The 12,651-nt window shown below is 45.2% G+C and overlaps 1 protein-coding gene across 1 annotated transcript in view; it reads left to right on the top strand.

Annotated features, from left to right (window-relative positions):
• The window catches only part of LOC104983231 (pregnancy-associated glycoprotein 1-like), an 8,944-nt gene extending 2,164 nt beyond the window's left edge, over positions 1 to 6,780 (top strand). The window contains exons 3-9 of the mRNA XM_010832676.1: positions 172 to 289; positions 388 to 506; positions 1,696 to 1,889; positions 2,811 to 2,927; positions 4,609 to 4,750; positions 4,838 to 4,936; positions 6,631 to 6,780. Of these exons, the coding sequence (XP_010830978.1) occupies positions 172 to 289; positions 388 to 506; positions 1,696 to 1,889; positions 2,811 to 2,927; positions 4,609 to 4,750; positions 4,838 to 4,936; positions 6,631 to 6,780 (939 nt within the window). The remainder of the gene's footprint in view (positions 1 to 171; positions 290 to 387; positions 507 to 1,695; positions 1,890 to 2,810; positions 2,928 to 4,608; positions 4,751 to 4,837; positions 4,937 to 6,630) is intronic.
• The last annotated feature ends 5,871 nt before the right edge of the window (positions 6,781 to 12,651 follow it).

Consider the following 12,651-nt stretch of genomic DNA (forward strand, 5'->3'; position numbering starts at 1 on the left):
TATAGCACAGAAAAAATATATCAAATGCAGATCCTCTGTGATCAAAGTCTGTGAGCTGCACAGTGGTTAGAAAGTGATCTCGAGAGATATGTGACACCCAGAGGGAGGCACCAGTGTGGGAATAGAGGGTAGCCAGTTCTGCACTAACCCACTCCCTCCTTCTCCTTGTAGATATTCTACATAGGTACCATCACCATTGGAACACCCCCTCAGGAATTCCAGGTTGTCTTTGACACAGCCTCATCTGACTTGTGGGTGCCCTCCATCGTTTGCAACAGCTCAACCTGTTGTGAGTACAGACATCCCCTACCCGGACCATCCTTCACTTGCCCTGCCATCCTGTTTCCACCCTTGGCATCTGATGACACTCATCTCTTGTGTCTGCAGCTACACACGTTAGATTCAGACATCGTCAGTCTTCCACCTTCCGGCTTACCAATAAGACGTTCGGGATCACGTATGGATCTGGGAGAATGAAAGGAGTTGTTGTTCATGACACAGTTCGGGTAACAGTGTAACAAATGCTGAGTCAGGACTGGCTATGGAGTGACCTCTGCTTGCAAAACAGATGCAGGACCATCTGGCAGGACCCTTCCTAGCCTAATTCCCATAGATATTGGCCAACTTATCCACAGGATCATGTCTCTGGGTTTGCAGTGCCCATGGTGACACAAGAGCAAACAAATTAGCTAACCCAGAGAGTGGCTTGAGTTATGGACTTGCAGCTCCTCTGCCCATGAGCAGTTCAAGGTTCATTTGGCTCAGAGCGAGAAGGGATAAAAGCACCCACTTTTAAATTTACAGACTGTTCCAGGCACTTTCAGGTGATAACTGGTTTAATCCTGCAACAACCCCTCAAAGCAGTTACTCTGATTAGGTCATGAGGCATATGAGGTAACTGAGGTCCAGACAGCAAGGGCCTTCCTGAGAGCATACATGTGATAAAAGGTGGAGTTAGACTGGCTTTTCAGGACTGAAGTTGCTGTGGGGTGTTTGGGGACAGGATAAAACTGATACGGGTATCCTGGGGTCAGTTGATGGCTTCAGGTATCCAGAGTGGGAAACTGGAGGCCTGAGAACTCAAGGGGCCTGATAAATGAGTTCTCACTTTAGAGGACCTTTGAGAGTCTAATAAATTTATGGCTTGCCTCCCCCAAAATACTTGAGTAGTTCCCCTCTCTCTCTTTCTCTCTCATACACACTCACAGAAATATACATATATCCCCAAAAGTGAATTCTCCAGGCAGTAATTTCATAGAACTCTGCAAGCAAGATTGTGTTTTTGGCTTCTGTCTTCCTGGACAGATGCAGAATCCACAGTACCTTACAGAGAATGCAGTCCATTCCTGTCATTAGGTCACAGTAATGCCAAAGAGAAGGCTATCTTGCTCAGAATTGTTTTGTCCATAAGGTGGCACCAATGGGACCTGGCCTGACTCTTGGTTGCCCCACCAGTACAGAAGCCAGGAGGCCAATTTGACTCACTCAGGTGGTGTTTTTCAGAAGGGCAGATGTTTTATAATTCACAGCCTCTCTCAAATGAAACCCAAATTCCCCTTCCACCTTGCTCTAACCATCTGTGGTCAACCAAAGACAGAGCCCAGCCTCAATTCTTCTCTGAGGATCTAATGGCAATGCACCCCAGCCCAGTCCTAGTCCCACTTCTGTAAGTGGGAACACCCTTCTCTCCCACAGATTGGGGACCTTGTAAGTACTGACCAGCCATTCGGTCTAAGCATGGCGGAATACGGGTTTGAGGGCAGAAGATTTGATGGTGTCTTGGGCTTGAACTACCCCAACATATCCTTCTCTAAAGCCATCCCCATCTTTGATAAGCTGAAGAATGAAGGTGCCATTTCAGAGCCTGTTTTTGCCTTCTACTTGAGCAAGTAAGTCTGAGATGGACAATTCCTTTCTCCAAATTAGCTGTAAGATGCTTTCAGTTGTACAAAAATTATAGAACACTTGATAAAGAAGTATCCTGAGATAATATAACCAAGGATAACTATGGCCCCAGGGCCCTACCTGGCTTCACCACTGGCTTTTATAAATAAAATTTTATTGGAACACAACCCAGATCCTGGACTCAAGACCAATAACTTGGTCTAGGGGGGTGAGGTATGAAGCAGGCAAAAGGAAGGCAACAGGAAACAGGTTGAAGGAAAGGCATTAGGATTTGCTTATGAATTTGATCAGGAAGGAAGGAGAAGGATGGTGAATATCTTTCCTTCCTCATTAGCATTTCACTGGGAGCCCAGGATCAGCTACCCATTTTGTGGAGCCAGTGAGAAATGAAAGTATGGGACACAAAAGTGTGGGACCCTTTATTCAAGAAATATTAGGCATCTCAAGACAGGGAGAGCAGAGTTTGGGTCCCTTCTGAGTGTGGGGCCCTTTGGACAGTGTAGGTCACAGGCCAGTGGAGCCAACTCTGGGTGACCTGAACCCACACCCTTAGAAACCCCAGGCCTTGATTTTCCTGAAAAATGACAAGGTGGACACGGGGAAAGCCAAAACACTTCAGCACCCAGTCCTCTGAGGGTGTTTGAGCACTCACGTCACTGGAGGTCCAGGGCTTCTTCAGAAGACATAGTGGGTGGAGCTCAGACAAGTGATTCATCTTCTAACCTCCTCTGTGCCACTCATGAGACAGTAACAGACCTCAGTCTGGATCTCTATCTCTCCTAGACGCTATTTCTGCATCTGTACATGGAGACCTTATTAGCGCCTTGATGGGTGGACCATCACAGCTCTCACACAGTGCTGTTGTTACTGTCCTCCAAGGATCCCCCCCTCACTTCTCTCTACAGAGACAAGCAGAAGGGCAGTGTGGTGATGTTTGGTGGGGTGGACCACCGCTACTACAAAGGAGAGCTCAACTGGGTACCATTGATCCGAGCGGGTGACTGGAGTGTACACGTAGACCGGTAAGCCTCTCCCTCTGAGGGTCAGCCCAAGTGATGCTCCCGCTAATGCACATGGACATTACAGGCAGACACACACAAATGTATTCTCAGACACTCAGTCACACAGACATATACACCACCCACAACATCACAGACAGTCACACAGACACTTGGAAACATACAAGCAGACACATATAAACCTACACAGAGACACATAAAAACATGCATAGCTAGTCAGAGACACACAAGCACACACAGAGACACATACAAACACACATACAAACACACAAGCACATAGATACACAAACAACCCATGGGTTTATAATCCCCAGGCCTTCTGAACAAGGCTCTGATCAGGGTCCTAAAAGGGTCCAGAGAGGTCTGTGCAGCTGGGAGAGGGCTGCACCCACTGCCCTTTGAGGTGCAGAGTATGGTTAGAGTACTCTACAGTGTGGTGAACAGAGAGAGGATCAGGGAGAATTTCACCAGCCTGAACAGAGTTATGATAAGATGACCAACTGTCCAGAGCTATCTAGGACATAGGAAGTTCTCAGTACAGATAAATGTCATTTTAAAAACAGGGACAGTCCTGAGAAAATGGAGAAAACTGGTCTGATTAGGGAGCAGCTACCCAGCAGTGGAGAGAGGTTGGCTGCAGTCTTAAGACGTGAAAGCAACTAAAACAAAAGGCACCCCATGTTCATGGGCACACAGTGGGACAGGGTCTATAACAGAGAATCAGGAAGGTGGGATCCAGGAGTGACTTGAGGACAAGAGGCATAACTGATAGGATTCTATGTAATACCCTCCAACAAAAGCTGATTTGTCCTTCGGAGTTTCGGAGGGCTAGTCATGTATTTCCAAGCCAGGGTCTCAGGGTCTGAGCTGGTTGTAGGAGCAGTACTGGGAGACACCCTTTCCCAGAGGAGCCCCTCTCTCCCCCTACTCTGAGAATATGCTGCCCCTGCGAATCTCCATATTCACTCTTTGTGTGACCTGTTATTTGTTCCCCATCACATAGAGCTCTCTTGATGTTTCTTATTGTTTTCTCAGTCTTCATTCACTCATTGAACAGATAAGCATTGGGAATCCACTGTGTGCCAGACACTTTAGGGAGGCAAGGAGAATAAAACTCGCCTTCACATCTAAGAAGGCAGATATACATGAAGTGACTCACCCACATAGTTAATTGTGACTTTGGTACATGCTAGACATGAGGAGGAGAAGGCAATGCAACCCACTCCAGTACTTTGCCTGGAAAATCCCAGAGACAGCAGAGCCTGGTGGGCTGCTCTCTATGAGGCTGCATAGAGTCGGACACAACTGAAGTGAGTTAGCAGCAGCAGCAGCAGCAGACATGAGGAAGGGTCAACAGAGAGTTACCAAGACAGGAGACTGATAAACACCGGGGGAAAGACTTCCCGAAAACAATACAATTAAGCTGTAATCTGGAAGATGAGAAGAAATTTGCCAGTCAAAGAGGAGTGGAGTCTTCTAGGAAGGAAGACCAGCTTGTGTCATGGTACAAAATATCCTGGTGTATTCAAGTACTACATTTGAGGATGTCAGGAAAGGTGCTGTGTCGAGAGCAAAGGAAAAGAGGGCAAGAGATGAAGAGCTGTTTACGAGACAGTCGGGAAGGGGACAACTCTGGGGAGACTCAGAATGACCTTGATGCCCGCTTTCTTCCCTTGTCTCTCAGCATCACCATGAAAGGAGAGGTTATTGGTTGTTCTGACGGCTGCACGGCCATGGTGGACACCGGGTCATCAAATATCCAAGGCCCAGGAAGAGTGATCGATAACATACACAAGCTCATTGGTGCCACGCCACGGGGTTCCAAGGTGAAGGGTCATGCCCCAGGGTCACTCCCAGTCTCCACACAAAACAAGGATCTCCATGGCCAATCTCTCACCCTCTCTCTCTAACAGCACTACGTTTCATGTTCTGCGGTCAATGCTCTGCCCTCTATTATCTTCACCATCAATGGCATCAACTACCCAGTGCCAGCTCGAGCCTACGTCCTCAAGGTGAGGGGACGATACTAAAGGGTGGTTCTCAAACTGGGGCTTGCAGGAACCCTTGGGCTGCTGCTGGGAGGAGGGCGCCCTCTGGAGGCCATGTCACCCCATTGCAGATGCTCCTGAGCCTTGTGGCTGGGCCAGTGCCTCCCACAAATCCAGTCACTTGAGAGTAAAGGGCTGTGTGGGACACTGATTTTCCTGAAATAAATGTGGAGATACCACACCATATGGCATGGTGGGAGTCAGAGAGAGGGGAACACTAAGGTCCTCAGTCCTTAAAGAGCTTCAATTCAATCTGAACCCTTAGGTGCATGAACATGAAATTCAGCACTAGCAGTCCCTGAAATAGGCCATGTTACAAGGAGTTTGGCAGGGGACAGTCCCAGAGTGAAGTCCCAGCATAAGTTAACAGTCTGCCTTCCCTTCTCAAGACTTTTCTGGTTTGAATGATAAATTACATGGTCAGCCTTGTTCTTGGCTGCATCTTCCCCTTGCTCTGGACTGGTGCCTCCTTTGTCAGTTGGGATACCTGACCCCTCAGTGGGGAGGTTGGATAATAAGGTGAATAAAGGGTGCACAGTGACTGTTCAGCCCTGGAACAGGGTGGAGGCTTCATGTCAGCTCCCTGCAAGAGTTCAGAGCAGGCTGATGGGCTCAAAGAAGGCTTTGAGGAAGAGAGGGAATTTCAGGAATTCTAAAATGACAAACTCATTGAACCACTTTGAGGGTTGCTTGGTGCTGGGCAAAACTGCACTGGATTCCATGCAAATGTCATCTCAAGGTGGTCTGCACTGGGGCACTGGGGACTTACTAGGGCTGATGAGGGCTACGGACTAACCACTGGGGATGGGGAACCAGCGGATGTTACCCACCCAACCGTGTCATGGCCAAAGAGGGTGAGTGTGGGCTGAAGGAGGCTTCTCAGAGTTCCTGAGTTAAGTGTTCAAGAACGTGTTGTGGGCACTGCTCTATTTAAGATGGATAACCAACATCGAGTTACTGTGTAGCACAGGGACCTCCACTCAGTTATATGACAGCCTGCATGGGAGGGGTGTCTTTGGGACCAATACACAGATACATACAGTTGAGTCCCTTTACTGTCCTCCTGAAACTCAGAATATTGTTAATCAGCTAAACTCCAATACAAAATAAAGTTTTTTTTTTTAATAAAGTACAGATTGTGGGGATGTAGGAGAAGAACCAGCATTCTCTGCAGAGAAAACAAGGAGCAGGAGTCAGAAGGAAAGAATCAGGGATTGGGGGGAACTATGAACACATTTGTTCTTTTCTAAATAATTATATTCAAGTGTGGCTAATCTTCAGTGTCACATTAAAATCTGCTGCATAACAATGTGACTCAGTTATACACATGAAAATATATTTTTTCTTATTCTTTTTCATGTGGTGTATCACTGAATATTGAATATGGTTCCTGACGCTGTACAGTAGGACTTTGTTGTTTTTCATTTCTCTGTTTCCCCAACTCCCAGTCCTCTACTCACCACACCCTTCCTCATAACAACCTGATGTCTTGGCCCTCTTTGGTTTTGGATGAACTGTCATACCCCTTGCTGCTGAGAAAACCCCTTGATACTTACTAAAAGAGGGAAACAAAACAAAGAATTTTGCTGGGTCTGGATATTGGGGGGAGTCACTGGTAAGGGCTCATGCTGACTAGTGTGTGTCATTGGCTTCCCCAGGATTTTACAGGCAACTGCTACACCACCTTTAAAGAGAAAAGGGTAAGGAGATCTACAGAGTTCTGGATCCTGGGTGAAGCCTTCCTGAGGCTGTATTTCTCGGTCTTTGATCGAGGAAATGACAGGATTGGCCTGGCACCGGCAGTGTAAATGCTTGGAGAGGTTCAGGAATCAGTAAGGCCGCTCCTAACACAGTCACTCACACTTTGGGCACTCCTGCCCAGGATGCTGGTGAACTGTATTTGGTGTTCTGTACACGCTATTCTCAGTAAAGAATAAAGGGTTTTACTTTTAATGGTGCTGAAACAAATGTTGCCTCTGCTTGTGTCTGGGTGTGAAGGATCTAGAACTAAGTCTGAATCAAAATTAAGAGGAGCCCTACTCCAACTGGCTTCAAGGAAAGGGTAGACTCATTGAAATGATTCTGGGAATCCAGGATACAAGAATCAGAGCAAATACAAAGATCTCAGTGACTGGAGCCAAGAAATCAGAAATCATCAATTCTCTCTCACCCTTGCTATTTCCCTTTGGTCTACTTTGATGGTCTTAGCCCAGCAACTTTTTTCCTTAAGGCTTCTAAACCTAGTGAGGGAGTTCAAGCTACCTGCCCCAGGGTGTTAAATCCTGAAGGCATCACCTAGTAAGGAAAAAAGATTGCAGACATTAGAGTTCAAGGGTGTTCTCTGAATCACCCACCTCTGTTCACATGTACAGCCCTAGATCAGCCATCCTGGCAGGGACATGGGGTCTTATGACTGGCTTTACATGGTCTTTGTCCCTGACCCAGAAGCACGCATGATTGTTAAATTCCTCCAGAACTACATGACTGATGCTGGGGAGAGGCAGCCCAAAGGATAGCAACTCACAGATGGTCTAGGCCATGGAAGAGTTTGTGATGACCCACAAACTCCACTACCTCCTCATTCAGAGGAATTATAAGGGGTAATGAAATAGACTCTCTTCATCCCATCTCAGAAGAACTTATCACTGGGCTTCTCCTCCATGGGATGTTGAGTGAGGAGCATTTCATGCAGAGCTGGTTTCCTCTTTTTCCCACACCCCAGTCACCAGCTCTCTGCCACATATGCCTGATCTGTTCTTTCCAGTCCTACTTGGTAAGTGGTGGCCCCAGTGGATTCCTGAGCCTTCCCCCTCCTCCAGGGCCCAGAATGCCCCTTCCTTGGCCTCCATTGCTTCTGGGGAGAATGCAACACATGTATCATGGAATCCAGGGTACACAGAGCCTTCAGCCTTTCTGAGATTCCTCCAGGGGTGGAGCTACAAACTATTTGCTTGGAGCTGCAATGGTTAGGCTCATTTGCAGTGGAAGAATACATTCTTTCCACCTGGAGGCCCTCAGTAGATGCCTCAGCTGAGTCAGCCAGGGTCAGAGGTTGATTTCCTTTCAGATTGACTGGTTTGATCTCCTTGTTGTATAAGGGACTCTCAAGAATCTTCACAAGCACCACAGTTCAAAATCTCAATTCTTTGGCATTCACCCTTTCTTATGGTCCAAATCGCTCATCTGTACATGATTACTGGAAAAATCATAGCTTTGACACTACAGACCTCTGTACCAAAGTGAGTCTCTGCTTTTTAATACACTGTCCAGGTTTTTCATAGCCTTTCCTCCTTCCAAGGAGCAAGTGTCTTTTAATTTTGGGCTGCAGTCAAGGTCGATTGTGGTTTTGGAACCCAAGAAAATAAAATCTACCACTGTTTCCACGTTTCCCTCATCAATAAGCCATGATGTGGTGGGACCAGATGCCATGAATGTGGAGTATATTTTTGTGAAGAATGTTTTGGATGAGTTTTAAGCCAGTTTTTGCATCTCCTCTCCTCAAGAGGCTCTTTAGTTCTTTGCTTTCTTCCATTAGGGCAGTGTCATCTTCATATCTGTGGATGTTGATATTTCTCCCAGCAATCTTTATTGCATCTTGGGATTTATGCAGTCCAACATATTGAATGATGTATCCTATATAGAAGTTAAATAACCAGAGTGAGAATGTACACCTTGTCATGCTTTTTTACCCAGTTTTAAATCTGTCAGTTGTTCTGTGTCTGATTCTAACTGCAGCAATTTGACCTACATACAGACTTTTCAGGAGACAGGTAAGGTGATCTAGTACTCCCATTTCCTTAAGAATTTTTCACAGTTTGTTGTGGTCATTTATGTGAAAGGCTTTAGCATAATCAGTGAAGCAGACGGAAATGTTTTCTGGGATTCCCTTGCTTTCTCTATGATCCAATGGATGTTGCCAATTTGATCTCTTGTTCCTCAAACCAGTTTGTACATCAGGAAGTTTTCAGTTCATGCAGTGTTGAAGCTTAGCTTGAAGGATTTTGAGCATTACCTTGTGAGCAAGTGAGATGAGTGCAATTGCATGATAGGTTGAACATTCTTTGGAATTGCCTTTCTTTTGGATTGGAATGAAAATTGACCTTTCCCAGCACTGTGGCCACTCATGAGTTTTCCAAATTTGCTGACGTATTGAATGCAGCACTTTTACAGCCTCATTCTTTAGAATTTTTAAATAGCTCAGCTGGAATTCCATCACCTCTCCTATCATTGTTTGTAGTGATGCTTCCTAAGGCCCACTTGACTTCGTACTCTAGTATATCTGGCTTTACATGAGTGACGCAAGCATCATCCCTATCCTGGTCTTTATGACCATTTTTGTACAGTTCTTCTGTGTGTTCATGCCACCTCTTCTTAATCTCGTCTGCTTCTGTTAAGTCTCTGATTTTCTGACCTTTATTGTGCCCATCCTTGCATGAAGTGTTCCTCTGATAGCTCCTGTTTTTTCTGAAGCGATCTATACTCTTTACAGTTCTATTATTTTCCTCTAATTCTTGCAGTGTTCACTTATAAAGACTTTCTTATATCCCCTTGCTACTCTCTGGAAGTCTGCATTCCATTGAGGACATCTTTCCCTTTCTCCTTTGCCTTTCACTTCTCTTATTTTCTCAGCTGTTTTTAAGGCCTCCTCAGGCAATCCCTTTTCCTACTCACATTTGTTTTTCTTGGGGATGGTTTTGGTGACCACCTCCTGTACAATGTTACAAACCTCCATCCATAGTTCTTCAGGCCTCCAGACCTAATCCTTTGAATCTATTTTCCATCTCCACTATAAAATCATAATGGATTTGATCTAGGTCATAGCTGAATATTCTACTGGTTTTCCTTACTTACTTCAGTTAAAGCCTGACTACTGCTTGCTTCTGCCTAAGCATTGTTGCCAGATCATCGCCCACCACTCCCAGTGGGTGTGGAGCAAAAACACACAATTTGAGGACTGTTACCCTGGGTTTGTGCTTGGCTTTTCACGTGCTTGGCTGTGGGACCTTGATCAAGTCCCTTAAGCTCGGTTTTCTCATCTGGTCAATGGGCACGATGATGACAATTCCACATCTAGATGCATGTGTGCCTGCTAAGAAGTGGCCCTGAGAATCTGGAAAAAGTATGAATTATTTTGCCACCTGGGAAGATGGAAATCTTCTGTTTAGATGTTATGGCTGCCATCCCCAAGGCTAAATACTGATTCAAGCCAAATGACATCTATCTCTGAACCTGACCCAGAACTCTGACTGAGCCAATGCTTCTGTTTTCTGGGCCCCAACAAGAGCTAATCATTACTGTCTCAGATTGCTCCCTTCCCAGGCTTACCAGTCAGCCTTTCCTTGTCAACTACTTCTAGCCTGAAACCACATTGAAAGGAGAGTTGTAAGGCTGTTGGTCTCTTTTCGGTTTCCCACATCTCCAGCATAGCAAGAAGTAGCTGTTATGCCTACTTGTCATAGCAACAGCTATGGCAACCTGTACAGTCCAATCTCAGCCTGTTAAATGTAACTGTCTCCATTTGGCCCCTCATGTTTTAATTACCTACATTTGCCTTAGAAATCTTCCTATGCTTGCTGTTTAATGACCAAATATGTGTGGACTTGATCTAGTTTTCTTTCCCAAGTATGATTCCAACCATGCAATGAAGTAACCACACATTTAGTCATCTAATTACCCACAGGAATAAACAAAAGCAAACCACCCATCCATTTCTTGCTTGCCCCAAAACAACATTGAAGTAATCTGCTGAAACAATGTGATACATTGGCATGTACACTCCAGTAGGGACACTCTTTCTGGATCCGTTTTGCACCTAATGCCAGATGTCTACCACAAGCTTCACCCTCCAGCAGCCAGCCACCTGGTTTTTGTAGACTCACCCCACTCCAGATCCCTTTGACATCCTTCAGTAACATCTAGAGAAGAAACTCAGTCAAAGCTCTCTCTCCTGCCAAAAAGAGTTTGTTTTTTTGTTTTTGTTTTTTTTTAGAAAACAATGTTTGATAACACATTCAAAATCTTGTGTTCCTTGCCTTGGATTCAAGGACCTGCACCAGAGGATGGGAAGCCTCCCCTTCCAACTAAATCTTTCTCCACTCCAACAAGGACCAGAGCCTTCACTGGACCCTATGTCCTCACTGGTATTGTTCAGTTGCTAAGCCATGTCTGACTCTTTGTGGTTACATGTTCGGCAACAAAACAGGCCTCCCTGTCTTTCACTATTTCGTCTAATTTCCTTAAACTCATGTCCTTTGAATAGGTGACTCCATCTCATATTCTCATCTCTCTCCTTCTGCCCACAATCTTTCCTAGCGTCAGGGTCTCTTCCAAAGATCTGGGTCTTGACATCATTGGCCTAAGTGTTGGAGCTTCATCTTCATCATCAGTCCTTCCACTGAGTATTACTCTACCACTTCCAAAACAAAACTCATGTTTCCAATCACCTAACAATATTGAACATTGATAAAGTTTAGTAGAAGTGGGATCTTGTCCTCTGGGAAATCCCAGCACTGCCCCCTGCCTTTCTCTTACCATTCTCTCCACCTGGCATAGAATTGCTTCCCTACAGCCTCTCCAGCTTGAAATGGCCTGCTGACCTAAAATTGTCAGCTATCCACAAATTGTTCCTTCCTCCTTCCTTAAAGACTTCTGCCTGCTCCCTGATTGTCCTCTGTACATCAGTTCAGTTCAATCTCTCAGTCATGTCCACTCTTTGCTATATCATGGGATGCAACATGCCAGGCTTCCCTGTCCATCGCCAACTCCCAGAACTTGCTCAAACTCATGCTCATCAAGTTGATGATGTCACCCAACAATTTTGTCTTCTGTCTTCCCCTTTGCCTCCTGCTTTTAATATTTCCCAGCATCAGGGTCTTTTATAATGAGTCAGTTCTACCCATCAATTGGCCAAAATAATAGAGGTTCAGCTTCAGCATCGGTCCTTCCAATGAATATTCAGGACTGATTTCCTTTAAGATGTAATGGTTGGATCTCCTTGCAGTCCAAGGGACTCTCAAGAGTCTTGTCCAGCACACAGTTCAAATGCATGAATTCTTTGGTGCTCAGCTTTCTTTATGGTCCAACTCTCACATACACTCATGACTTCTGGAAAAACCATAGCTTTGACTCTACAGATCTTTGCTGGTAAAGTAATGTCTATGCTTTTTAGTATTCTGTCAAGGTTTTTCATAGCTTTTCTTCCAAGGACCTAGTGTTTGTTTGTTTGTTTTTCCCCAGAGCTGCAGTCACTATCTGGAGCTATTTGGGAACCCAGGGAAATAAACTATGTCACTGCTTTCATTGTGTCTCCATGTATTTGCCATGAAATAATGGAACTGGATGCAGTGATCTTCGGTTTTTGATCTGTAGGTACCTAATCAAGACAATCCCCAATAAAATGAAATTCAAAAAGGCAAAATGGTTCTCTGAGGATGCCTTAGAAATAATGTAAAAAATAAGAGATGCAAAAGGCAAAAGGGAAAAGAATCACATACCAACCTGAATGCAGAGTTCCAAAGATAGCAAGAAGAGATTTTTAAAAAGCCTTCCTAAGTGATCAGTGCAAAGATATAGAGGAAAACGATAGAATGGGAAAGACCAGAGATCTGCTCAAGAAATTTAGAGATAGGGAAGGATCATTCATGCAAACATGGGCCAAATAAAAGAAGAAAATGGCATGG

Source organism: Bison bison, unplaced genomic scaffold, assembly GCF_000754665.1.
Source record: "Bison bison bison isolate TAMUID 2011002044 unplaced genomic scaffold, Bison_UMD1.0 scf7180017862121, whole genome shotgun sequence".
Lineage (NCBI taxonomy): Eukaryota > Metazoa > Chordata > Mammalia > Artiodactyla > Bovidae > Bison > Bison bison.